Here is a 26,674-nt window from a genome sequence, read left to right as displayed (position 1 = left end):
AGGCCTGGGCGTTTTAATGGCTCTTAGGAAGAGAGGTTGGTGAACATGTAAGGGACAGGAGGACGAATGGGGGGAGGGGGAGGGGGGGGGGGGCAGCTCAGCGTTGTCGGTGGCGTAAAGACCCAGGCGGTGATTTAAAAGGAGTCTTAATTAGGAAAGGAGGCGAGAAGGGCTTTGAAGGCGAGCCTAAGGAGCTTGCCTTTTGCCGGTCAGCAGACACAAAGCCATGCATTATGCCAAATACTAAAGAACAGCAAAGCCTCCTGCGGCATTTACAGCCCACGTGTGGCCGTCCCGCCCGTCCGGCCCCAGTTTCGGTCCAGCCCGAGGCGGCGGCCTAGAGGCTTCATAGGCACGGTTTACATGATCCTTTGTGGTCTTCCCACTCCCGGTTCGCGGCCGATTCCAAGTCCCAGAAGACGAAGGACGCTGGACTCGGCCAGCACCCTAGGTGGGGTGTGTGCGCCAGTGCAGGGCCGGACGCACCTGGGACGGCTGTGGCGCGGTGGGTTTGGGCGGGGAGGGGGCCGGGCCTCAGGGAGGAAGCGCGCCGCCCGGTTTGACCCCGGCGGCGTTCCGTACCGTCGCGGATTCGGCGGCAGGAACATGGCGGCCGCGGTCCGGCCGGTAACGGAGAAAGTTTCCATCGAGACTGGCCTGTACTAGTGCGTGTGGCCTCAGGCCCTCGACCCCCCTCCTCCCGCTCCCGGCGTGCCACCTTCCCGCTCCGAGTCTCAGGCTCAGCCCCAAGGACCCTCCCTTTTCTGTGTTGGCCCCAGAGCCGACTCCGTGGGTTGAGAGAGCATTGGTGGCGGCGGCCGAGTCAGGTAGGGGGGTCCGGGTGAACAGCGGGGTGGCGAGACCTGAGCACAGACACCGCCCAAGGCTCTGCATAGTTCGAGCCCCAAGCTCCGCCCAGCCGGTCTCTTGGGGCCGGGATTGCCATTAACTGCCCCGGGAGTAGTTGACGGTGGGGGTCGGAGGATGGAAGGTGGGGTGTGCCTTTCCTTATCCTCCGTGATTAACCAGTCAGCTGGGTCCGCAGTTGTGGTTGCCTTCTCCCAAAGTAGAGAGGTGGTAGAGAACAGGCGGGCTCTTTCTGGAAGAATTGCTGTTGCTGCCCCAGTACTGAGAGATTTAATATTTAAGGTGCCATTCTTCTCGTATTTAATGGGCCCAAAGAGTTAACATGAATTCATAGAAGCAAAGCTCTGGAATTCCCCGCCCCTGGCTGTTCAGTATGGTTCTTTTAGCTTTTGAAGCTTCCCCCTAGATGGGACAGAAATAGTTTCTGAGTCCAAAGCTGATGCAAATGTTAAAGTGTGGCTTTGACTCTAGTGAGCCATTCCCTAGAGGGAGGACATGGAAGAGAACTAACTGGTTTGGAGGAATTTGGATGAATTCATCGAAGGATAGAGTAATTCCAAACATTTATGGAATCTCCCTTAGCTCTACTGCTTATGAGCCGTGGGATATTGGACAACTTCTTTATTCTCTTTGTGTATTAGTAAGTGTCCAATAACTAGCATTGTTATTATAGTTATTTCTGTATTAGACTTTATTTCTTCAGGTATTTGTTGAATACCTACTTGATTCCAAATTTCTGCTAGACACGGGTACACAGTAATAAAGACAAACTTTCAGAGACCTTGTGATCTAATAGGGAATGCAGATACTAAATGATGATCAGTATTCTGCTATTATAGAGGAAGTGCAGGGATCATATGAATGGGTCAGGGGTGATCTCAGTAAGAAAATGATTTAAGTTACACCTGAACAGTAGGAGTGAGCCAGGTGTGAGGACTGGGTTGGGGATAGGAGAAGGGAAAGGAGTATACTTGAAGAGGGAATAGCAGTGGTGTAGTACAGAACTGAAAGGTCAGCGTGGCTGGAATACAAAGTTCAAGAGGAAGAGTGGTAAGAGATGAGGCAGGAAAGTTATTCACAGCCAATATGGCGAGTATTATAAGGCGTTTTAAGGAATGTAGACTTTATTGGTTAAGATGATGGGAAGCCATTGGCAGGTTTTACATAACAGAGTGACCTAACAAATTTTTGGTTTTAAAAGGGATGCTTCTTGGAGCAGGCGAGAGTAGATACAGGGAGATATTTAAGCATGAGACAATGGTGGCCAAAATTGGGATTTTGACTTTGGGGATGGAAAGAAGTAGAAACATTTAAGATGTGTATAGGAAGAAGGATAAGACTTGGTGAGGATTAAATATCGGCGGTGAAGGAGAGGAGGGTTAGAGTAGTATGTGTGTTTTATAAAATAGGCTCTGGGAGTTATTAGTGAACTTCCTCTATGCACATTGACTCTTCTCCATTTTTATCTGTCAAGTAATTTCTCATTGAATCAACTAATCGCAGACAAGTTGAAAAGATTGTGATGCTTTGTTGCTTTACTCTCTGATTCAGCCAGCTTGTCTTTTGAAGAAGGTCAGAATATGGAAAGACTGTGTAAACTAGCCATTTAAAAATATGCTGCCATGGTGATTTTGGCAGTGTGGTTGCGTAAATTCTACGATATGGATTTATGGGTACAATTTACGTTTACCTTTTTTTCTAGGTTTTACTCTAAGAGCAAACAGAGTTGGTGCTTTTATTTCTATCACATAGATTAATATATGTGTGTAATTAGGGAGAGAGAATAATTGAAACATGGAAATAGATGAGATTGCTCATAGAAAGTATATAGTGAGAGAAAAGCCTAAACTTGGGATTGAATAGCCAAAGGATGGATTGAGAATGAAGAGTCTGCAAGAAGACCTAGAAGGAAAGATCAATGGGTTAGGAAGAAAATCTGGAGTTTAGTATTTGAAAGCTAAAGGGCGGACAGGTTTCAGAAATTGAGAGGAGTCAGCAATGTCAAAGGTTGTTTGAAAAAAGTGCAGGATAATAAGTGAAAAGTACTCATTGATTTTAGGAGCTTACCGCTCATTTTAGAATTTGGCAGAGCAATTTGTTGTATAGTGGGAACCATTGTTTAGTGGTGGGAGAAGTGCAGCAATCAAATAACATCTGTCAAGAGGACAGAAGACTAAACTTGGAAGAGAAGATGGGGATGAGTGAGGATTGTTTCTATTGTTTCTGGGTTTTGGTATTTTTTTTTAAGTAGTTTATTTTTGGGAGAGGGGGAGGGGCAGCGACAGAGGGAGAGAGAATCCCAAGCAGGCTCTGCACTGTCAGCATGGAGTCCCACGAGGTGCTCTATCCCATGAACCTGAGATCATGACCTGAGCTGAACTCAAGAGTCGGGTGCTTAACTGGCTAAGCCACCCAGGCACCCCGGTATTATTATTATTATTATTATTATTATTACTTTTTAATGTTCTATTTATTTTTGAGAGAGAGAGAGAGAGAGACAGAGAGACAGAGTACAGGCGAGGGAGGGGCAGAGAGAGAAGGAGACACAGAATCCGAAGCAGGCTCCAGGCTCTGAGCTGTCAGCACATAGCTGACGAGGGGCTCGAACCAACAAACCATGAGATCATGACCGAGCTGAAATCAAGAGTCAGATGCTGGACTAACTGAGCCAACCAGGCCCCCCACCCCAGTGTTATTTCTAAAAAGAGCTTTGCAGAGCCCCGGGGTAGCTCAGTGGGTTAAGCATCCGACTCTTGATTTCTGCTCAGGTCATAATCTCACAATTCATGGGTTCGACCCCTTCATCCGGCTCAGCGCTGACAGGGCTGAGTCTGCCTGGAATTCTCTCTCTGCCCCTCCCCTGTGTGCATATACTCTCGCAGTCTCTCAAATAAACTCAGACATTTGCAAAGCTCTTTTAAGTGCTAATGGGTAAGAGTGGGATTTTGGAGAGAGAGGTGACAAGTTCTGGAAGAGGTAGAGGGAAAAACATATCTAATATGGCTGAAAGATTTACCCTTATATAGGGAAGGGACATCCTTCTTTTCTTGTATCAGGAGATTTAGGTTAGACATGGGTTTGTAGGGTTGGAAACCCAAGTAAGCTCTCTTCAGACACCTCTGTCGAAGGCAGTCATATAGTGAGAATGCAGTGAGAAATGGGTGTCAGAGATTTGACTAGAAGAGAGGATGATAGTCACAGAGAATGGAAGAGTGATTTGAGTGGCATCCATTTAGCCTGGTGTGTAATTTTTTGTTTTTTTTCTCCAGCAGTGTTCAGTTGTCTAAGCCCAGACTGTACCATCAACTGAGGATATATATGCCAACATAGTCACTGAATGATTATATAACATACAGGAGTGATGTTAAAAAAATACAATGTATTCTAGATTTTTTTCAGTGTCTTAAGCTTAGGGGAAAAAAGGTAAAACCAAAATAAGGTTTTGTCCTTCCAAACAGAGGAAGACATTTTCTTTAGTGTGTATGGTATCATAAGTAAGAAATGATTGGATGAAAATGTAATTGAGGAAAATCAGAATACTTAAATAGGATTATCTGTAAAAAATATACTTGATGAAGTAGAATTAGTAAGAAGTGGAATTAGTAATAGTACTTGGAACATCCCAGAGACTGTAAGATTGTCACTCATTGACATTCTTCTCCAGCCAAATGGATAATTAACATTAATTCCAGGTTATCTTATGTTTCTGTGAGGTCTTTTAGTGTCCTATTAAGAAAGTATAAATAAGCTGATCACAAACAAGTCATTTTTTTTAACTTTTATCCAGTTGGGTTCTCCATGGATATTTAATGTGACCGTGAACTGTTGAATGGATCAGTTCTTTTGAAACAGTATACTAGAAAATTTGAACAATTATCTGGCAGATAGTTAAAGCATTTTTGACCACTGTCATGCTTTAAGTGCAACTTTTGGGGGGCACTCAAAGATTGAAATAATTATCTGGGTCCTTTAACAAATAATTGTTAACTTTTTAAAAGTAAAATTATAAGATTTTTAATTTACAATAAATATTGGTTAGCATTCCAAGTTGACAATTTTAACTAGAAAGTTCAGGAATTGGTTTGCTACAGAGATAGTATCTAGATTTAGAAAGGAGGTTTGATAATCCAAGTAATTTAGTAGAGACAAAACTACAGGGAAAATTACAGATTAACTTTAGGGACTAATTTTAATACTTTACTTCTAATAAGTATATCCGTTAAACAATGTAAAGACTAAGATTTTATAGCATGTTAGAGCTGCCTTGTAAAAAGATGTAGAGGATTTTAGGCAGATAGTAATGGTTGCTATTATTGGGTATTAGTGCCTTTCAAATTAAAGATGAGGATGAAGTCCATCATTCTTTTTAGCTGCTGAGTAGCTTGTGATTGTGCCAAATCCATCTGCTACAACCTAAGCCAGGTTGAATATCTCATATTTGCCTGTAGTTGAAAAATCAAATATTGAAGCAAGAATGGCTTAGTCTCTGGAAAAACAGTTTCATTGGTGGTGATTTAGTCATACAGTCTTAGCATATGTTAAGTAGAAAGCACTGCCATTTTGGTTTGAATAAAGTGAATTTTTAAACCAGAGACAGTTACCATTAAGATACATGCAAGTCAAATTTAAAACTGGGTTTCAGAAGAAACTGTATATTTCATTTATTATTTTTTACAAAGAAGATAGGTGGAAAAGGTGAATTATATAAAATTAACACTGACATATATATTTTTTTCGTTTTAGATCACTATAAACAAAAATTCCACCAGAGGAAATGCGGAAATAGGAGTTACGGATACATTGGATTTGCTGGATGAAATACAAGCATAATTTTTGAAACGTGGGGAGAAAGCCCAAATTGCCAGATTACATGTGTAAATCACTGCGTTACTGCTTTAGTCATTGTCTCTATTTAGCAATGACAAGACTGGAAGAAGTAAACAGAGAAGTGAATATGCATTCTTCAGTGCGTTATCTTGGCTATTTAGCCAGAATCAACTTACTGGTTGCTATATGCCTAGGTCTTTATGTAAGATGGGAAAAAACAGCAAATTCCTTAATTTTGGTAATTTTTATTCTTGGTCTTTTTGTTCTTGGAATTGCCAGCATACTCTATTATTATTTTTCAATGGAAGCGGCAAGTTTAAGTCTCTCGAATCTTTGGTTTGGATTCTTGCTTGGCCTCCTATGTTTTCTTGACAATTCATCCTTTAAAAATGATGTGAAAGAAGAATCAACCAAATATTTGCTTCTAACTTCCATAGTATTAAGGATATTATGCGCTTTGGTGGAGAGAATTTCTGGGTATGTCCGTCATCGACCCACTTTACTAACCACAGTTGAATTTCTGGAACTTGTTGGATTTGCTATTGCCAGCACAACTATGTTGGTGGAGAAGTCTCTGAGTGTCATTTTACTTGTCGTAGCTTTGGCCATGCTGATTATTGACCTGAGAATGAAGTCTTTCTTAGCTATTCCAAACTTAGTTATTTTTGCAGTCTTGTTATTTTTCTCCTCATTGGAAACTCCCAAAAATCCAATTGCTTTTGCATGTTTTTTTATCTGCCTGATAACCGACCCTTTCCTTGACATCTATTTTAGCGGACTTTCAGTGACTGAAAGGTGGAAACCCTTTTTGTACCGTGGAAGAATATGCAGAAGACTTTCAGTTGTTTTCATTGGAATGATTGAGCTTACCTTTTTTATTCTTTCAGCATTTAAACTTAGAGACACTCACCTCTGGTATTTTGTAATACCAGGCTTTTCCATTTTTGGAATTTTCTGGATGATTTGCCATATTATTTTTCTCTTAACTCTTTGGGGATTCCATACCAAGTTAAATGACTGCCATAAAGTGTATTTTACCCACAGGGTGGATAACAATAGCCTTGATAGAATCATGGCATCCAAAGGGATGCGTCACTTTTGCTTAATTTCAGAACAGTTAGTTTTTTTTAGTCTTCTTGCAACAGCAATTTTAGGAGCAGTTTCCTGGCAGGTAAGTGTATATATAGTTTGGTTTATTATGTCAGTACCTATGATGTGTGGTTAAATGCTTCAAGAGCTAAATTATTAGAATTCAAAAGTCATGTCCTTTTTCAAAAGGAGACTCTTTTTCCTGGTGCTTATTTTTGTTCATGGAATTGAAGTACTGAATGAATAGACAGTATAATTTAGTTTGTTCTTTAGCAGAGAGGTACCAAGATGTTAGGAATACTCAGCAAGTGACACGCCTCCTACCTTCTAATTGTTTTTAAACACTGATAAAGATCTTTAGAATATTAACATTTGAAGGGTGCTTAGAGATTGCACTTTAATCCTTTCATTTCACGCCTGAAGAAACTGAAAGCCATTGAAGACATATCCAGAGTCACTGGTACTAGCCTTAACCATGTTAACTAGCTCCTGGTCTTTTTACTACAACACATTTTTTTTTTTTTATATGTATAAAGCCACTTCCTATTTAAGTAAAAGGTGATTAGCTATATAACATTCCTAAGAAAGAAAAAATGGGTTTCTTTTTTGCTGCCCATGATGTTAAAAAAAAATAAAAAGGTCTTTTGTAGACAAGGATACTCAAATTGCATGGTTGGAGTTTATAATATTAACAAGCCTAGTCTTCCATTCTTTGAACATTTATTGACTGCAGTGTATGTCAGATACTCTACAGGTTGCTGAAGATCTCAAGGTCTCTGTCTGAAAGAAGTCACAATGTCTAATGGGAGAGGGAAGAGGCAGGCATATAAATGATTATTACAGTGAGAAATGCTGTAGTTTGAGTACATCAGATTAGGATGTAGGATAAAAAGGAAGGTCACCTGTACTTGGTGCAATTTTCTTCTTCGCTGCAGTTGCTACAGAGTGATTTTTGGATGTGAGTGTTTAAAGGGAGGTGTAGAGACTTGCCTGGGCATGGTACCTTTTTGTCAAGTGTGGGCTAGGGCAGGGAGCCAGTGTGGAAGTCAACTAAATGATAAAACATTGTGGGTGTTGCCTGAGACCATCTTCCTCATTTGCCAGTGCAGGGGACTATTAGAACCATGATCGTGATGATGATGATGGAGGATAATGTCAGAAATTCCTAAAGAGTTCTACTTCCTTTCCCTACCCTCTATCAGGTTAGCTCCTTTTCCACCCTTCCAGCGCTAACTACTTTGTTTTTGTTTTTGTTTTTGTTTTGAAGTCAGGCTCATTCATGCTTGACACCTTTCCAGATCATCAAATCCTGCTAACCAATTATTCTGTAAGTCACTGTACCTTTCTTGTTTTCTTATACCAGTGGTCTTCTTATATCAGTAGTATGTGTACCACTGGAGGTACGCAAAAGCTTTCCAAAGACTATGTCAGCAAAAATGATTTTGAGAGAATTTCCATATTCTCTCCTTCCATTCTACTCTTTTTTAAAGTTGAATTACTTGAGACTGCTTCTCAATTTAGGCGTGGAGTGGTATCTCTTTGTGGCTTTAATTTGCATGTCTCTAATGACTAATATGTTGAGCATCATTTAATGTATTAGTCATTCACTTGTCTTTGTTGTTGAAATATCTATTCAAATCTTTTGCCCATTGTAAATTGAGTTATTTCTCTTATGATTGAGTTTTAAGGGTTCTTTTTATATTCTGCATACAAGTCCTTTTTTAGAAATATATGATTTGGAAATGTTTTCTCCCAGTGTGTGACTTATCTTTTTTTCTTAATGACACATTTTGAAGAGTACAACTTTTAAATTTTATGAAGAACAATTTACCAGCTTTCTCTTTATGGACTGTGCTTTTAGTACTCTATCTAAGAAGTCTTTGCTCAACCCTAGGTCACAAAGATTTTCTTCTATAAATTAGTTTTCTTTAGTGATTGTATTGTTTTAGCTTTGATATTTAGGTGCATGATCCATTTGGCAGTAATTTTTGTCTATGGTATGACGTGAGGATCTAATTTTTTTTTTAATAGGGATTTCGAATTATTCTAGGAAAAGACTATCCTTTCCTCTGTTGAATTGCCTTGGTGCCTTTGACCAAAATCAATGAAATATAAATGTAAGGCTTTATTTTTGAGCTCTCTTTTTTGTTCCATTGATCTATGTGTGTGACCTTCTACTAGTACTAGGCTGTCTCACAAGGTATTTTCTAATTTCCCTTAAAATTTACTCTTTGACCTTTGGGTTATTTAAAAATTGGTTGTCTGATATTGCGATATCTGAAGGATTTCCCACGTTTCTTGGTTATTAATTTCTAATTTAATTACATGTGATGGGAGAACATAGTTTGTATGATTTTAGTCTTTTATTAAGACTTGTTTTGTGACCTGGCATGTGTTTGATTCTGGAGAAAACACCATGTTCACTTGAAAAGAATGAGTATTCTGCTGTTATTGGGTAGAGGGTTCTATAAATACCAGCTAGGTTAAGTTGGTTGTTATTCTTCTCTATCTACATCTTTGATTTTTTGTCTGATTCCATCAGTATTGAGAGAGGGATATTGAAAATCCTTGGTATAATTGCCAAACTGTAGGTTTATCCTTTCAATTCTGTCATTTCTTTATGTATTTTGGGATTCTGTTCTAAGGTATCTATATTCATCTTTAATTACTATATCTTTCTAGACCTTTTTATCATTATAATAAACAGCCTAGTTGAATAGTTACAATACAGACCTCATAGCTCATAAAACCTAAAATTTTAACTCTCTGGCTCTTTACAGAAAGTTTGCCAACTCCTGTTGTAGGCCAGTGCTTCTCAGCCTTTTACATGCATTGAAATCATGTGGGGATGTTGTTAAAATTCTGAAGATTGAAATTGATTTTGGGAAAGAGCTTGAAAAAATTAAAGGTGATGCAGAAACTCCTGATCAAAAGTATACCCATTGAGTAACAAGGTATTAATTTAGCTATTTAAGAGCAACATGCATCTACCTGAGTTTTGTCTGCATTCCCCAATTAGTTACTATTTGGTCACTGCTGCCTATGATGTAGGCATTGTGTCTTTGATTCAATTAAATTTTTTAAACTTAATTTTAATTTAGTATTTTGTGTATAGATTTCCCAAACCGTGCTCTGTCCAGTGTTCTGTGAGATGTTAATGAGTATACTCAGAGAAAAAGTGTTAGAAGAAAGAGAAACATTTCCACACTTACTTGACTGTGAAAATCTTGCCTCTACCCTTCATTAAGAGGTACCCCCAACCATACCTATAAACCTCTGTGTGAAACAATTTAGGAAACACTCCACTGGATTTATAGAAGTTCTAACCCTTTTGATTGATGAAAGCATCAGAAAATTATATAGTGAAAGGCAAAAAATTTGAGTTTTATAAGGCCAGGACCGCTTTTGGCATAACATCATTGTTAATCCAAGTAAATTTTAAGTCCTATATCAAATTCTTTAGATTTTAATTATTTTTTAAAAATTGACCTATGTTTAACATTCCTAAATGATATTGATACTGATAGCTTTGTAACAATATAATACAAACCCATTTTTTCATATCCTTTAGTGGATTTCCACTGAAAAAATAGTTCCATTGATTGGGTGGGGGCAGACCCAGTGTAGCAGGAAAAAAAAAAAAAAAGGGAAGAAACCTTTTGAGAAGATTGGTCAGCCAAAGATAGGATCAGTGAAAGTAGAGGTAGCTTGAAATCAAGTGTAGCTAGGAGCAAAAGATAAGCACCTGGACTAAGATGATAGTCTTCCCTTTAGCACAGCAATTTTCTCCTAAGATCTTGTTGAGAAGTAAAATTTAAAGAGATCTTGAAATAAGTTGATGAGATGTAGAGTTGAATAGTGTTCTGATGTGGTGGATAGTCTAAAAATGTTAAAAAGATATTGAGAGAATAAAGGGAGCAGATGGAAATGTAGGATGATGGGGTTTATTGAGTTAATGACCTAGGAGCATTTGGAATTTATAAAACAGTTTCTAGTAGGTTTATTTTTTAAAGCATATTTTTTAGGAGTCAAATCTGTGGTTATTTTACTACTAGAGGAGTAAAACCAAACAAAAACATGAGATTTAGCTTCCTAGTGGAGTACAATTGTAGCTTGGACCCTAATTTCCAAAAATGGGCTTGGCCACTTTTCTTATTTTAAGCTTTTTTGCATGTTAGTTTTGGGTTCTGTTACTTTTACTTAGCTATAATATAAAAATTTTTCTGTTAAGGAAAAATTTGCATAGAGTATTATTCATCATTTTTAGTGTCTAATTCTGCAGTTTTGACCAATACATATAGTTGTGTGACCACCACTACCACAGTCAAAATATAGAGGAGTTCAGTTACCCCCCAAAATTCCCTTCTGCCCCTTTGTAGTCTGTCCCTTTCTCAACCCCCAGGAGTTGACAACCACTGATCTGTTTGCTCTCCTTAGACGCTTTCCTTTCACAGAAGGTCATATAATGAAATCATACAGTATATAGCTGTTTGAATTTAGCTCCTTTCACTTGGCATAATTCATATAGATTCATCTATGTTGTTTATATTTATTCCTTTGTATTGTATTATATTTATTCCTTTGTATTGCAGCAGTATTCCATTATATGGGTATCTCACAGTTTATTCATTACTCACTTGACTGATGTTGAAATTAGTTTTTGGTTAATATAAAAGTTGCTGTAAACATTCATAGGGTTTTTTGTTAAACTAAATTTTTATTTTACTTGGTGTGGGATTGCTGGGTCATGTCATAAATATGAATAATGGGGCTGCCACGGTGGCTTGGTCGGTTGAGCATCTGACTCTTGATTTTGGTCGGCTCAGATCATGATTTCACAGTTCATGATTTTGAGCCCTGCATCGGGCTCTCTGCTGTCAGTGCGGAGCCAGCCTCAGATCCTATGTCCCCCCTCTCTCTGCCCCTCCCCTGCTCACGCACACATGCGTGCAGGCTCTCAAAAATAAATATTTAAAAAAATAAAATAAACATGGATTATGTTTAATAAATTATCAAAATGTTTTCACAGCAGCTGTACCATTTTGCATTCTCACCCGCAGTATATAGGAGTTCCAGTTGCTCCACATAAAAACCGGTGCTTGGTATTGTCTGTCCGTTTTTTTTTTTAACCATTCTAATAGGTGTGTGGTGGTAATTCATTGTGGTTTTATTTTCAGTTACCCCCGTAACTGTTGATGTTAAGTATCTTTTCTTGTGCTTGCTTACTATACTATGTCTTCTTTGGTGAAGTACCTGTTAACATGTCTTGGCAGCTTTTAAAATTGTGGATTGCTTGTTTTAATAGTAAGTTCTGAGAATTCTTTATCTATTCTAGATAGAAGTCCATTATCATATATATGACTTGCAAATATTTCTCCCAGTGTACGGCTTATCTTTTCTCTTAAAATGTTTTTTGAAGAGCAGAAGTTCTAAATTTTGCCACAGTCCATTTTATCAGTTTTTTTCTTTTAAGAATCTTTTGATGTCATGTCTAAGAAATCTTTGACCTCACTTGAATAGAATCTTAGCTAATCCTACATGGGTAGCTTGGTTTTTTGTTTTTCCTTAGTTTTACTGAGTTTAATAACATTGTCAGAATGAGTCAGTAGTATCATTCTAAGTCATTTACATTAAAAATCTGGAATTTTACCATTAACTTCTGTTGTGTTCTATTCATAATCTCATTCTAACTTTAAAATGGAACATTATAGCTGATGTTTCCTGCAATTTGTATTATGTTCATTGAATGTGCTATTTACTTTCCTCTTTTATCCTTTTTTTTAAAAAAATAAGTCAATAAGACAGACTTACATAGTACCACAACATTTGGTGCTAGTATTATTGCTCAGCTATAGGCTTTTCAGAAATTGTGATAATTGATAATTCACATAAGGATAAAAGGGGAAGAAAGCATCCAGATACCCAAGGAAGTATACCCCATGGCTCACTCTTATGTTTAGAGATTCTCTCTCATTATCATTCACATGAGATTTTATGTGCCTTTCCTTGCCAACCATTGTCATTTGCAGATTCCATGGGAGTTTGAAGCAACTTTTTGTAGAAGCCTTTTGACTCAAATCAGAAAAACCATAATCATAGTTGATTTCTCTATAGGAGAAACAATGGCAATCACTGGGTGTGACAGATGGAACAAGATCAGCCCCGCATTTAAGGAAGGGATGAAATCCACAGATGTAGGTAGCAGTTTCATTTCTAGCAAGATGGCAGGATCAGCCATATTACTTCACTTGGCTTGGGGAGCAGGGAGTTTTCAAATCTTCTGCCAAAACTAGAAGTGCACATGTTTCATAATTTTTTGTTTTGTTTCATTTCTCTTCCTAAAGTTTTGAGCTATTTTCGTCTAGATGGCAAAGGGTGGGGGGGGCACAAATTCTTTTTAGCTAGAAAGCATTCTTTTAATTTGATGTTTCATCATTTCTGCCAGAACATTGTGAAGCAGGAGTACTTTTTTTTTTTTTTTTCTAAAACACCAACAATGGTCCTAATTTTGTTTTTCTTGAAGTAAAAACAAAGTATTTCATCTTTCCCCTGGATGATATTCCAGCTTTGAAAAATCTTTAAACATTTTAATGACCGGAGAGAATGTTTTCCATTTTAATAATAAGACTTACCATTTATTAACTGTTTTCTATGTGCTCTACACCATTCTGTGTACTTTTTGTGTTCATTTAATTCTCATGACACTCTGAGATAGGTACCGTTATGATTCCCATTTCATAGATAAGCATGATTGAGAGGTTAGGAAACTTCCTCAAGGCTGCAGAGCTGGTATGAATCCAGGCAATCTGCCTTCACAGCTCTTAACCACTTTACTTAGTTCCATATATTTTTAGAGTTGGAAATGAGCATAGAGATTATTTAATGTAATCTCTTTATTTTGCCCATGGGAAAAGTAAGATTCAGTAGACTGAGTTTGATTCCCATACCACTGTTGTTTCACCTTTATTAGGGTTGTAGTGGAAAAAATGTCTATTTTTGCTGTTTCTATTTTGAGATACTCAAAAGAAGAAAAAAATATAAGATTTCTAATGCATTTAGAGAACTTTAACTCTACATCAATATCTCCTATCAGCAATAGTCATTTAGTTGAAAAAATAATCATCTTTGAGATTTCTGCTGGCGTGCTCATAATGACTTGATTTCAATTTGAAAATGCTTCACTGCAAATTACAGCTACCATTTATTGTACTAGCCATATTTCACATATTTCTAATCTGTAGTATAAGCTCACAAAATAAATATTAGTCCCCTTTTATAGATTGAGACTCAAAGGTTAATTAATTTGTTCAGGTACACACAGATGGTACATGGCTGAGCTAGGATTGAACCAAAGTCTAACTCCAAAGCTTGAGCCCTTTCCACTAGACCCTATTGCCTCTGTATAAAGAAATCACTCGACTTTAAAACTGTGAAGTAGCTTTCCTAATGTTCTTAAAATTTCCTGTACTGAACACATTTTTGGAGGTTGCCTATTATTTCTTAAATATGGGTTTGTCACATTAAAAGGCATAATACCTCCATTAATATAGTGTTTCTTAGTTGGAATTCGATTTTCCTTAGATTTCCATGTACACTGTTTACTAAATCTGGTTTACTTAATGTGGCTGCTACAAAAATACCTCTAAACGTTAATTTTATCTCTTATGTAAATGCCATATTTTTAAAAATGAAATTCCAACATTGATATCTGTATACTGCATAAAGAGATTTGGTTCCTATTATCTGAGAAATTTTATGATATGAAATGGTTGAATATTTTGACCATGACTTGAAAGCCTAGCTGAATAGAGAATAGCTAGTTACTATTTTTATACAAAGGATATTACTTACAGTTTATTGGTCTGCTAGTATGTTCAGATTCTATCTGCTTTAAAATTTGAATCATGTCCTATAGTTTGATAGTGTCCATAGGTGATTCGGAGAAACAAAGCCTGAAAAGTACCTACACTTAAAAGTTTTGATTGGGTAAGTTGATCATATTTATTACAGGGAGTTGTTTAAAATATAAGAATATACCAAGAGTCACAAATGCCTTTTAGGTTGAAGCTGTAAACGTTTGCATGCCAGTAAAATTGAAGCTTTCTGAAAATGGCAAGTGGCTAAAACATCCTAAATATATTTTTTCTCCCCTTGGACATATTTGCCATCTGTGAAGACTGATAATATTTTTGTGTTGCCAAACTGCTCACTTTTATTTGTGTATGTTATCTTGATAGTATATTTAATACTGTTTTTTTCTAAGCTTGCTTACTCAAAATAACCTAATAAAAATGTTTAATGATTTTTTTGTCAAATTTGACTTTTAAAAATTAATGACAATATAAAATTACCAGTTTTCTAAGATTATAAAAACAGATCATCTGTTGTATGCAAACCATCTGTGATCAGTAAACCTCTAAATATCTGCTTATTTAGCTCTATTATATTAAATATTATCAGTGTTGTATAACTGACATGAGAGTGTTGAATAACATCACTATCAGTTAACATTTTAATTGGAATTTTAAATTATTTAATAAGGCTTCCTACTTAAGGTATACACAGACTGGCAATTGAAGTTTATCATTACTGTAGTTCATTGTTAAATTATAAACTGTTCAATGCAATGCTTTTTTCTAACGGTAAAACTATATTTTAATTTCACAATAAAAATCTTAGATTTATAAAATTCTTTAAGGTAATTCAAAAGAAGTCAGTGATAACCATTGGTATTGTATACACATGAATATTTAAACAAAGGGTAGTCTCTACCCTTGACAAGATTTGATAAATAAGGCCAAACTTAAATATTTCTGGGTCAGCTTTCGGAAATGGAAATTTCCGTTCTTTTTACTGTAGGAAATAGGAAAGATGCGGAGATAGAAGGTTAATAAGTAGCCTTAACTAAAGAAAAATGTTTTGATTAAACAAAATGAGAATTGAACAATTTTTTTTTTTTTTTTTTTTTTTTTTTTTTTTTAGAGAGAGAGAGAGAGAGAGAGAGCTCCTGCAAGCCAGGGAGGGGGAAAGGGAGAGGGAGAGAGAGAATCTTAAGCCTGACATGGGACCCTATCTCAGGAACCATGACATCATGACCTAAGCCAAAATCAAGAGTTGGACTTAAGAGCTTAACCAGCAGAGCCACCCAGGTGTCCCAAGTTAACATTTTTTGATGGTATAACATTCTCTTACAATTTGCAGTGTCAAAGTTTAGTTCCCAACTCTAGAATATCAAATTCCTTATTTATGAATTATCTTTAATATGTATTTCTGTATGTCCTGAAATTTCCTAGTAACTTAGTACAAAAAGGCTGCTTACACACCTGAACTTCTCATCCTTCTAAAATCTATCCTGATTTTAGGAAAAATGTATAGGAAATTTTTTTTAAGAGGGTGATTTTTTTTGTAATTCTCTTTTTTAAATCCTTTAATTATGTCTGTATAGTAAAATAAATAAATCAACATACCTGCAAGAATTTTGAGTAGACCAGTTTTATTTGGCCAGAAGATCTTTTTTTTAAGATTTTTTTTAATGTTTATTTTTGAGAGAAAACTAGTGGGGAAGAAGCAGAGAGAGACAGACAGAATCTAAAGCGAGAGAGAGACAGAATCTAAAGCAGGCTCTGTATTGCCAGCACAAAGCTGGATGTGGTGCTCAAACCCATGACCCATGAGATCATGACCTGAGCTGAAGTCAGACAACTGACTGAGCCACCCAGGCGCCCCAAGCCAGAACATCTTTTAATATGTGCCTTAAATAAGTGAGACAAATACCGTATGATTTCACTTACATGTGGAATCTAAACAAATCAACAAAACTACAAGACTCTTAAATATAGAGAAAAAATTGGTAGTTGCCACAGGGCAAGTGAATGGTGGGGGTATGGGCAAAATGGATGAAAGGGATTAAAAGGTACAAACTTCCAGTTATAAAATAAGTCACAGAGATGAAAAGTATAGCACGGAGAATATAAATAATATTGTGAAAATGTATGGTGATAGATGGTGACTACACTTACTCTGGTGAGCACTGAATAATGTATAGAATTGTCAAACCACTGTGTTGTACACCTGAAACTAATATAACACTGTAGGTCAGTTATATTTTAATAAATTTTTTAAATGCCTCTAAAAAAAAGAAAATGTATGCCTTTAGGCAGCAATGCACTTTCCTTTAGAATCTTTACCACTATTTATCACAGCTGCTTCACATAATCCTGAAGGTGTTTATGACCCTTGCTATAAATGGTAACATAGTGAATTAGTTTCTTATATTAGCATCTTGATCAGAAAAGTACGAGTTACATAAAGTTAAAGGTAGAAATAATAAAGTTGTCATATATTGGTCATGTTATTTAGTAATTCTTTTATATGAATGGCTGACAAAATGTAGAAGTAATCCTTTGATCAATTAAACCCCTGTACACAAAAGATTTTTTGTTATACCGGAGCAACATATGCAGTAAATGTTTGGAAAATAAGAAAGAGATGAAATTATTAGTATTTGTAGATAAGATGACTACCTGGCAAACCAAAGAGCAAACTGAAAAATCAGGTGAAAATGCTGTAGTAATAGTTGTGAGAATTGTACTGCATCTTTAACATCGTAAACTCTCTCATAAAAGGTTGATTTGGTTGATAGAGTTATCATTAACGTAGCCAGTATAAAAACTATGTAAATTCTCTTGGAATTGTATAATATAGGTACTATAAGAAGAAATAAATGGTGTATAGTGAGAATATATATGTTTAATACTATTCAGGTAGCAAATAATAACATGTAAATATAAAAAAACAATCAATATCCTAGAAGTCAGTAATCAGAAAATGCAATAGAAATCATTCCACTCATAGAACAACAAACATGTGGTGCCTAAGTGGCTCAGTTGGGTAAGCATCTGACTCTTGGTTTTGGCTCAGGTCATTATCTCACAGTTTGTGGGTTCAAGCCCCATGTGGGGCTCTGCACTGACAGCACAGAGCCTGCTTGGGATTCTCTCTGCCTCTCCCCCTTGCTCATAAGTGCTCTCCCTCTAAATTGATACATAGGCTTAAAAAAAGAACAATAAACATAAAATGCCTAGAAATAGATTTAAAAGAAACTTAGGACATTTTTACAAAGAAATAGAAAACTCCAGTGAAGGCTTTGAAAGAAGACTTGAATAAATGAAAATACACGTCATACCTTCTGGGATAGTAATACTCAACACTGGGCCCTGTGGACATGTTAGTGGAGGAAAGTTTAAATCTGAACTGCACTTCTATTTCCATCAAGAGGAGCAAGTCAGTCTAGAACTTCAGAGGTGGGGTCTCTGGTAAATTACCTCCCATTTTAAGATGACACACTGAAGGAAATGCGTGAAGCTGTGTACATTACAGAGTGCTCATGAATTTGTATCCTGACCTTGTGTTCTGTTAGTGATGGGACCTGGATTAAGTGGTCCAATCTGGATTAAGATACGTAGTTGTAATAGCCCCAGCTCCCTGGAAGGAACCAACAAAAATCCTCTTGGAGAAAGTGGATTATTCTAGGCCTGAAATTAGTCCTATAATTATATATGTGTGTGTATTTTTGCATACAGTGTTCTGCTCATCAATATAACCAGGAACACACACACATGGTATCAAGAGCAACAAACAGCAGGACCAACAGACAGATGACCAAAAAGTCTTGTGATCATGGAATTCTCAAACACAGAAAACCATCATATTTACAAAGCTGGAAAAAGCAAAGATAGTACATAATGGTAGGAAGTTGGAAACTATAAAATAGTAACAAGGCAGACTTAAAAATAGCAAGTTTTAGAATCCTAAAAATACCTGAAATTAATTCATTGCGCAAGACTAACGTTAGATAAAGCTGAAGTGAGCATTAGTGAATTGAAAGATACATTTCAGAAGAAGCTATGCAAGAAGGAGCACAAAAGAAAAATAGGGAACACACAGAAGAGTAAGTCTCAAAAAAGGATACAATGAGAAGGTCTCTATTTTATTGGAGTCCCAAAAGAAAGGAGGAAATAAAGGCCAAAGGAAATATTAGAAAGGACAAAAAAGACCAGTGGAACAGAAAAGAGTACAAAAACAAATCCCAGAATACTTGATTTATGATAGAAACATCACTGTAGAATAATGTGAAATGGTTGAGATTTTTTGGGTAATTCAGTGTACAGTTAGAAAAAAGTGAAGTTGATTATAATCAAACAAAAATCAATTACATTTGGATTACAGGCCAAAAAATGCAAAGGTCAAGATAATAAAGCCTTTAAAGGGTAATGTAAAATAATCTTCTTGACCTTTGGGTGGAGAAAGATTTAACTTACACAAAATGACATTACAATTAAAAACATGCTAAGCAAAAAACAGCATTAAGGGGAGGAGAAAGGCATTTGCCATATATCCCAAAAAAGTCTTAACTAAAACATACTGAGAGCAAAACAAAGCTGTAAATAATAAAAAGTCCCATGGAAAAAGGGGCAAAATAGTTAACACTTCACCGAAGACGAAACTTAAATTATCAAAGGGATTTAAAATAATAGAGAACTCAATACTTATTCTGGTTTTATTACAATAGAAAATTAAAAGGAATCTAGCAATGGGGATTCAGCTAATTAAAATTTTATACATATGATAGTAATGCCATTTCTTCTTTACACATGATGTAGAATTTATTAATAGGCTTACAATATATTAGAAAGTTTACAGAACATTATCCTACTTTGGTAAAAAAAATGACTATATATATTGTGTGAAGTCCGGTAATATTTTAAAAAGCATGTGTAGAGGACAGTACTTGCAGTGATTTTAATCACTTATCCTTTTACTTATTTGTGTTTTCTAATGTTTCTAAATTGAGCATGTACTATATTTTATGTAATTGAGAACACACAATGTACCAAAAATAGGGTATTACATCTGTTTTTCGATTAGGGGAATCACCTATTTTTTATTAAAATTCTGATGGAATCAATCATCTGTTAGCATTAGAAAAATGTGTGTTCATGCACAGAAGCACAGAACCATATATAATATGTCCAGCAGCAACATAGAAAGAATGTGGAATAATATCAGTGTTGTAAAGCTGTAGATCAGGACCGAGTGACTGTCATCCTTCCATTTTCTTTTCACTTAAATGGGTCCTTTATTTATTTGTTTATTTTTTATATCAGTGACTACCCAATCTTGCCTCCTCTTTTTAATATTTCTTACTGCCTGCCTTTTTCTCTTCAGCTTTTAGGATGCTTAAATACCCTTTATATATGACATATTATGTATATGCATATTTATAACATATGTAATACATATGAATATATTTTTAATATATATTACACTCTTTTTTTACAGTTTTGTATTTACAGTCTAGAGCTTTTAAAAGGAAAACTTAAAAAGTTTAAATACAAGAATGGGGTTCATTTTGATAGCTTTAGAATCTTAAGTTTTCTGTAAGATTTTACTCACTTAATTTTGGACTTTTCACAGGAAAAATAAGCCCTTTCTAAAGTAACTTTTCTGATAAAGTAATGGAGTATATTATTTGAAAGGCAGCTATGCTCAGCACTACCACCAATGCTTGAGTCTGTTATTTGAAAAGTGATTAAGAGCATGTGGTTTTTAACAGGAAGGGATTTGTTTTCTGGCTTTTTGTGTCATATCAAGAAGGTTACATTTGTGTTCTCTTTTTTAGTTTGGGTGGGATATTACCTGACAAATTAAAGAAATATGATGTGCCATATTTGCTTTGCCACAACTTCCAGGAAGCTTCAAGATTAATTTAGGTTTCATTGCTCATCCATATATACTTCTCTGCTTCAACTTCTAACTGTTTTTAGGCTATTGATTGTTCTTTTAATCTTTTTTGGAAATAGGGAAAATATATAAATATGCATGTATATAAATATATGTACATATGCACACACATAAGTGCAGTCACACACTGTATAAACATGCTGTTTTAAATTTCTTTTAGACAACAAATGGAATCTTCCTGAGCATGTTTCTGATAGTTTTACCATTGGAATCCATGGCTCATGGACTCTTCCATGAATTAGGTAACTGTTTAGGAGGAACATCTGTTGGATATGCTATTGTGATTCCTACCAACTTCTGCAGGTATAGTAATCTAGTATAATTTTCCTAATATTTGTATGAATATGAATATAAAATGTGATAGCTCATTTTTTCAAATGTGTAATATTTTCAAAATATAATACTCTTGCAGTTCTTTTTAATTTACCCCAAATGTTTAAAAACTTGTATTTATTCTTGGTAATGATATAATCTTCAGGGTCCAGTTAAAAAAAATTTTTTTATAAATGTGATTAGCTTATATTTGAGCTAAAAATGAGAAGATATGATTGTTCTAAGAAAAGGTCCTACCCTTTCTTTAGAAAAGGTCCTACCCTTTCTTGTTTAGGAAAATGTCCTGTGAAACAACATGGTGAAATTTAATAGATGTATACGGGACCTGAGAGCCCTAAATTCTAGTTCTGTGTTACCCTAGGCAAATCACAACTTCTCTGAACTTCAGTGTCCTTATCTAAAATGCAAACAGTAATACCTATTCTTCCCATCTTAGAGGAATGCTATGAAGAGCTAATGAGAATATGAATGCAGAAACAGTATGCCCGTTGGAAACTGGCATACAAATACCAGGAATTCAGGAAATTGGCAATGAAGTTAAACATATTTCTTTGAGGGGTGCCTCAGTGGCTCAGTCAGTTGAGCGTCTGATTTTGGCTCAAGTCATGATCTCACGATCCGTGAGTTGAATCCCCACGCCAGGCTCTGTGCTGACAGCTCTGAGTGTGGAGCCTGCTTTGGATTCTGTGTCTCCCTCTGTGTCTGTCCCTTCAGTGCATGCACATGCTCTCTCTCTTTCTCTCTCAAAAATAAGTAAGCATTAAAAAATTTTTTTAAACATACTTGATTGTAGTTTTATTCCAAACATAATTCTTGTCCCTAAATGTGTAGCAAATTGGTTTAATCTGTAAAAATTGCCACATTAAAATATTTTTCATAGTTAAGTACCTTGGAAATAGAAAAAAATAGTTCTTTGCTTTTTTTTTTTTTAATGTTATTTATTTGTTTTGAGAGAGAGAGTGTGAGTGTGTGTGCAAGGAGGGGATGGGTAGAGAGAGCGGGAGAGAATCCCAAGCAGGTCCTGTGCTGTCAGCACAGAGCCTGACCTGGAGCTCAATCTCACAAACCAGTGAGATCATGACCTGCGCCCATATCAAGAGTCAAACTCTTAACCAGGCACCCCTCTTTGCTGTTGATGTGTTTTGACCACCAAGTATTCTTCATACTTACCATGGTGGCTTTTAGGGTGGGGTAGGGGGAAGACTTGAAATAAAAAATTGATTTCAAATATTTGACATAAAAACCAAAAATAGACTATTTGTAGTAAACATTTTCCTCCATGTTAAAGGCTTTATAAAATTGCAAATTCTTGGGGCGCCTGGGTGGCTCAGTTGGTTGAGCTTCCGACTTCGGCTCAGGTCATGATCTCACGGTCTGTGAGTTCGAGCCCCGCGTCGGGCTCTGTGCTGACAGCTCAGAGCCTGGAGCCTGCTTCGGATTCTGTGTCTCCCTCTCTCTCTGCCCCTCCCCCGCTCATGCTCTGTCTCTCTCTGTCTCAAAAATAAACATTAAAAAAAAAATTGCAAATTCTTTGAGAAGTAAAAGAAATAGATTTAAAAGGGTCCCATAAAGAAGTGACAGCTCAGCAGAGAGAATATGTGGAAGTAGTAATTTGCACAGATTTTTATTCTAATTTTTGTTAATGTGTTGCTTATTCTTTTACTTTTTGATTGCTAAGTGTTACAAATACAAAATAAGAACAAAATGCCTTATTATTTTAATGAAAACTAGTGTTATTTGAATATTATTGATAATACCTGCAGCAAAATGTAAAGTTTTCAAAATTACTTAAATTCCTTTTCTGGATGGGAGTGATGATTTTTTTTTTCCACTTCAATATTGATATTATTTTGATTCTTGTAGCCTTAAGACTTGGTTTATCATCTTTACTAGAGTACCATTTTATGTTTGTTCTAGGATCAGATCTGTCTTTAGTTAGTGTTCAGTAGTATAAGGCAATGGACCGAAATTTTAATAATTGTTTTAAAATGCCATTTACTAACAGATACTTTCTTCTGTCATTCATGTTCCTTAAGTTAGTAGAACTTGAATGCATTTTATAAAGACTGTCTTTTTTCAATATAGAAATAAAAAACATATTGCTTCCTTACTTTGTTAAAATTTTTTTCTCAAGGAAAAAAGTTCTTTTGTTATAGTTCCCATGTGGGTGTTCTTAAAACACAGGGTAAAATCAATATAATCTTACTTTTAGAAAGTCTTATTCAATTATCAGTCATTTGGGAAAAGGATATGAGTATAGAACAAAGAATAGTATTGTCAACATTTGGATATCTTTTCCTAGCTTTCAGTTTGGTGATTATTTTAATCGTTAAAAATGTAACTTTTAGAAACTAGCCTTTGATGTTCAAGCTTAATTCTTAGCACTGTAGGAACTTTAGAAAAGATGATAACTAAACGGCACGATTTTTAAAAATCGTGCCATTTAGTTATCAGCAACTATTACGATTCTTAATTATAAATGAAGAATAAGAATGTAATATAGAATGAACATTCTTTAAACACCAAAATCATCTTTTTTTTTTTTTTTTTTTTTTCCTTCAGTCCTGATGGTCAGCCAACACTTCTTCCACCAGAACATGTACAGGAGTTAAATTTGAGGTCTACTGGCATGCTCAATGCTATCCAAAGATTTTTTGCATATCATATGATTGAGACCTATGGATGTGACTATTCCACAAGTGGACTGTCCTTTGATACTCTTCATTCCAAACTGAAAGCTTTCCTTGAACTTCGGACTGTGGATGGACCTAGACATGATACATATGTTTTGTATTACAGTGGGCATACCCACAGCACAGGAGAGTGGGCTCTTGCAGGTAAATGCACCCCTGGCAATTTCACTTTTAGGAAGATAGACCTATTTGTGGAAATATACCCTTCACACTCAAACATTAAATTTCCAAAATTCTTCATTTTCTACTTCACAGTTTACTAAGTATACATAGAACTTTTTTTTTCTTTAGCATAGCTGTTTAGCATAATATTAATAATCTCTATAAAGGTTTTGAGAATTATGTCTTGTATTGATTAGGAGAAAAAAGATCTGCTTAATCTGAGACTTATTGTCAGTTTCCCTTTAACGTATTTTCAGAATTATTAAATACAGTTACATTTTTCAGAAGCTGATTAACTTGACTAGTAGTTCTAAGTCTTTAAATGTTATGGAAATTGATTTCCAAGTCTTTAAATGTTAGTTCTGCACACGTCCAGTTTTGTTTATGTTAGAAAGCTCACCAGGATTTTAAATAACAGGCTATGTGATATGGTGGGAGTAGCACTTAGGTCAGGAGACCTTGGTTCTGGCCCTGATTTTGCCACAACAGTGTTATTTTTGACAAGTTACCTAACTTCCCTCAGTTTCAGTTTTCACATCTGTAAAATGAGGGAGTAATCCTAAATCTCCCTGCCAAGGGTAAAATGAGATCTATTTTATATGTAAATTTGTTCATTGGGCTTTCTAACTAGATTAGAGAGCATGTAAGTCATGGGCTTTGTTTTATGAATTATTTGCACCTAGCACAGATCCTTGCATGTACTAGGGATCCTTAAGTAAGTGATAGATGGATGAAATCATTGAATCAATCATGAAAAAGAGTAATTTTCTTATTTTATGTTAGAAATAGTTCTTCTAGAACTTAATTATATCCTGCTTTTTCTCATAAATATTATAGATGTTTTATACTAAGAACATGTACAAATAGGAAAATAGTGGGGCGCCTGGGTGGCTCAGTTTGTTGGGTGTCCAACTTCGGCTCAGGTCACGATCTCACTGCTCATGGGTTCGAGCCCCGCGTTGGGCTCTGTGCTGACAGCTTGGAACCTGGAGCTTGCTTTGGCTTCTGTGTCTCCTTCTCTCTCTCTGCTCCTCCCCTGCTCGTTCTCTCTCTCTCTCTCTCTCTCTCTCTCTCTCAAAAACAAACAGCAAAAAAAATTTTTTTAAAAATAAAGTAGTAAAATAGACCTAACATAAGTAGAAACTGATGTTCAGATGCAGGACTTACATAAACAAGTATTGTGGAAGGACAAAGGCAGAGCTCCCAACACAACTCCAGAAGAAAGGGAACAAACTCAAGGTTTAAAATAGAGCTGATTTTAAACCATCATGGTCTTACTAATTTCATGCCAGATTTATAACCAGGGTTTTATCATAAAAGTATTGTTGTAATTTTTAGTTTTACAAGTAAATATTTAATAACTTAATGGCTGTCTAGGAGTAAAGGCAAAATTTATTGGGCACATTTGAAGCATAGTTACTATGCTTTGTACTTGATATACGTTAGATTTAATCTTTCCTTGAAATACTTTGAGGTAAGTACTGTCACCTCTGTCACTTCGTTTTTCAAAGAATAAAATGAAAGCTTAAAGTTGTTACCTATCTCTGGTCATACAACTGGTAAGTGAAGGCACTATGATTCAAATCCAGACCTGCTTTGCCCATAAAATATGTTTTTCCCCATTGTACCATGTGCTGCCAGAGACAAAAACCATTAAGGTAGAGAAATTGCATGTTTTGGTTAAGTACGTATTTTTGTTAGCATCGTTCATCCATTTTTGAAATACTGTAGAAGAGGGTAGTCAACATCAAAGTTAGTTGAATATAGTTTGTGCAGTATTTTACTTGACCTTTTAACTTTTTAGAACTCAATGTAGAAAACCCCTTTTTAACCTTTATGACTATTTTAATTCTAGGGAAAGTATAGCATTCTGTGTACTTTTCCTTAGAGCACAGGAGAAAAAGTTCTATTCAATTCAAAAATCTTGACAGAAATAGAATTTCAGAGTTAAAACTACAGATTGATTATTGAAAACTTATTGCAAGGCTTATAATAATAAACTCTTCCCAAATCAAATGAGGAAAAAGGCATAATTTTGGTGGTCATGCATGTATCCTTAGTTATTTTTAAGTATTTTAAAAAAGTAATATTAAAAGTAAGCTTGTATGTGTACATAAAGGATTTATTAGTAAAAACATTTTTCAGAAAGTTTCTATTTTTCCTCTTAAATCTTTTAAAATTTATTTCAAGTATCTTTTATTTTTTAATTTTTTTTGATGTTTATTTTTGAGAGAGAGAGAGAGACAGAGACAGAGCAGTCGCGGGGGAGGGGCAGAGAGAGAGGGAGATACAGAACCCAAAGCAGGCTCCAGGCCCTGAGCTGTCAGCACAGAGCCTGACGTGGGGCTTGAACTCATGGACCACGAGATCATGACTTGAGCTAAAGTCGGATTTCAACTGACTAAACCACCCAGGTGCCCCTCAAGTATCTTTTAAAAGATGTCTTTAGAAATAAATTCTAGATGTTCAGTTCACTATTTATATCAGCTTTTTCTTTTCATAGAAAAAATTATAGACATCAAGATAAATAACGTAGTCATCAGTGTTCTTAAATTCATTATGAGTTAGCAATAATTTATGAAGAGTTAAAAACTCTATGGTATGGCTTTATTTTAGTTAAATGTCTAGCAGTTACATTCTGGAATGGTATCTTTATAATATTTTTTAAATTATGTCACCAGTAAGTTAACCATTATAGAATTCCTTTCTTAGCCAAGATTTATTCTTGTATGTGTAACTTTCTTTGTTGGAGACATTATTGTTAAAAGTGGAAAAACACAATGGAGAAAGCACCACTTGAGATGGCTTTGCCTTCTCCAAGAGGGGTAGGTATAGGTTCGTCCCTAATTCGGCAACTTTATACTCTCTCAGCTTGAGGCACCAAGCCCATAGGTAACCAG

General features: G+C 35.8%; 1 protein-coding gene across 1 annotated transcript in view; it reads left to right on the top strand.

Moving 5' to 3' along the window:
• Nucleotides 1–591: 591 nt before the first annotated feature.
• Nucleotides 592–26,674, top strand: part of TMEM168 (transmembrane protein 168) — a 32,024-nt gene continuing 5,941 nt past the window's right edge. Inside the window, exons 1-4 of the mRNA XM_042922481.1 lie at nt 592–827; nt 5,611–6,865; nt 20,747–20,889; nt 23,482–23,756. Of these exons, the coding sequence (XP_042778415.1) occupies nt 5,738–6,865; nt 20,747–20,889; nt 23,482–23,756 (1,546 nt within the window). The 5' untranslated portion in view covers nt 592–827; nt 5,611–5,737. The remainder of the gene's footprint in view (nt 828–5,610; nt 6,866–20,746; nt 20,890–23,481; nt 23,757–26,674) is intronic.

Source organism: Panthera leo, chromosome A2 (assembly GCF_018350215.1).
Source record: "Panthera leo isolate Ple1 chromosome A2, P.leo_Ple1_pat1.1, whole genome shotgun sequence".
NCBI classification, from domain to species: Eukaryota; Metazoa; Chordata; class Mammalia; order Carnivora; family Felidae; genus Panthera; species Panthera leo.
The sequence above is the reverse complement of the archived record's forward strand: the minus strand, read 5'-3'. Positions and strand labels throughout refer to the sequence as shown.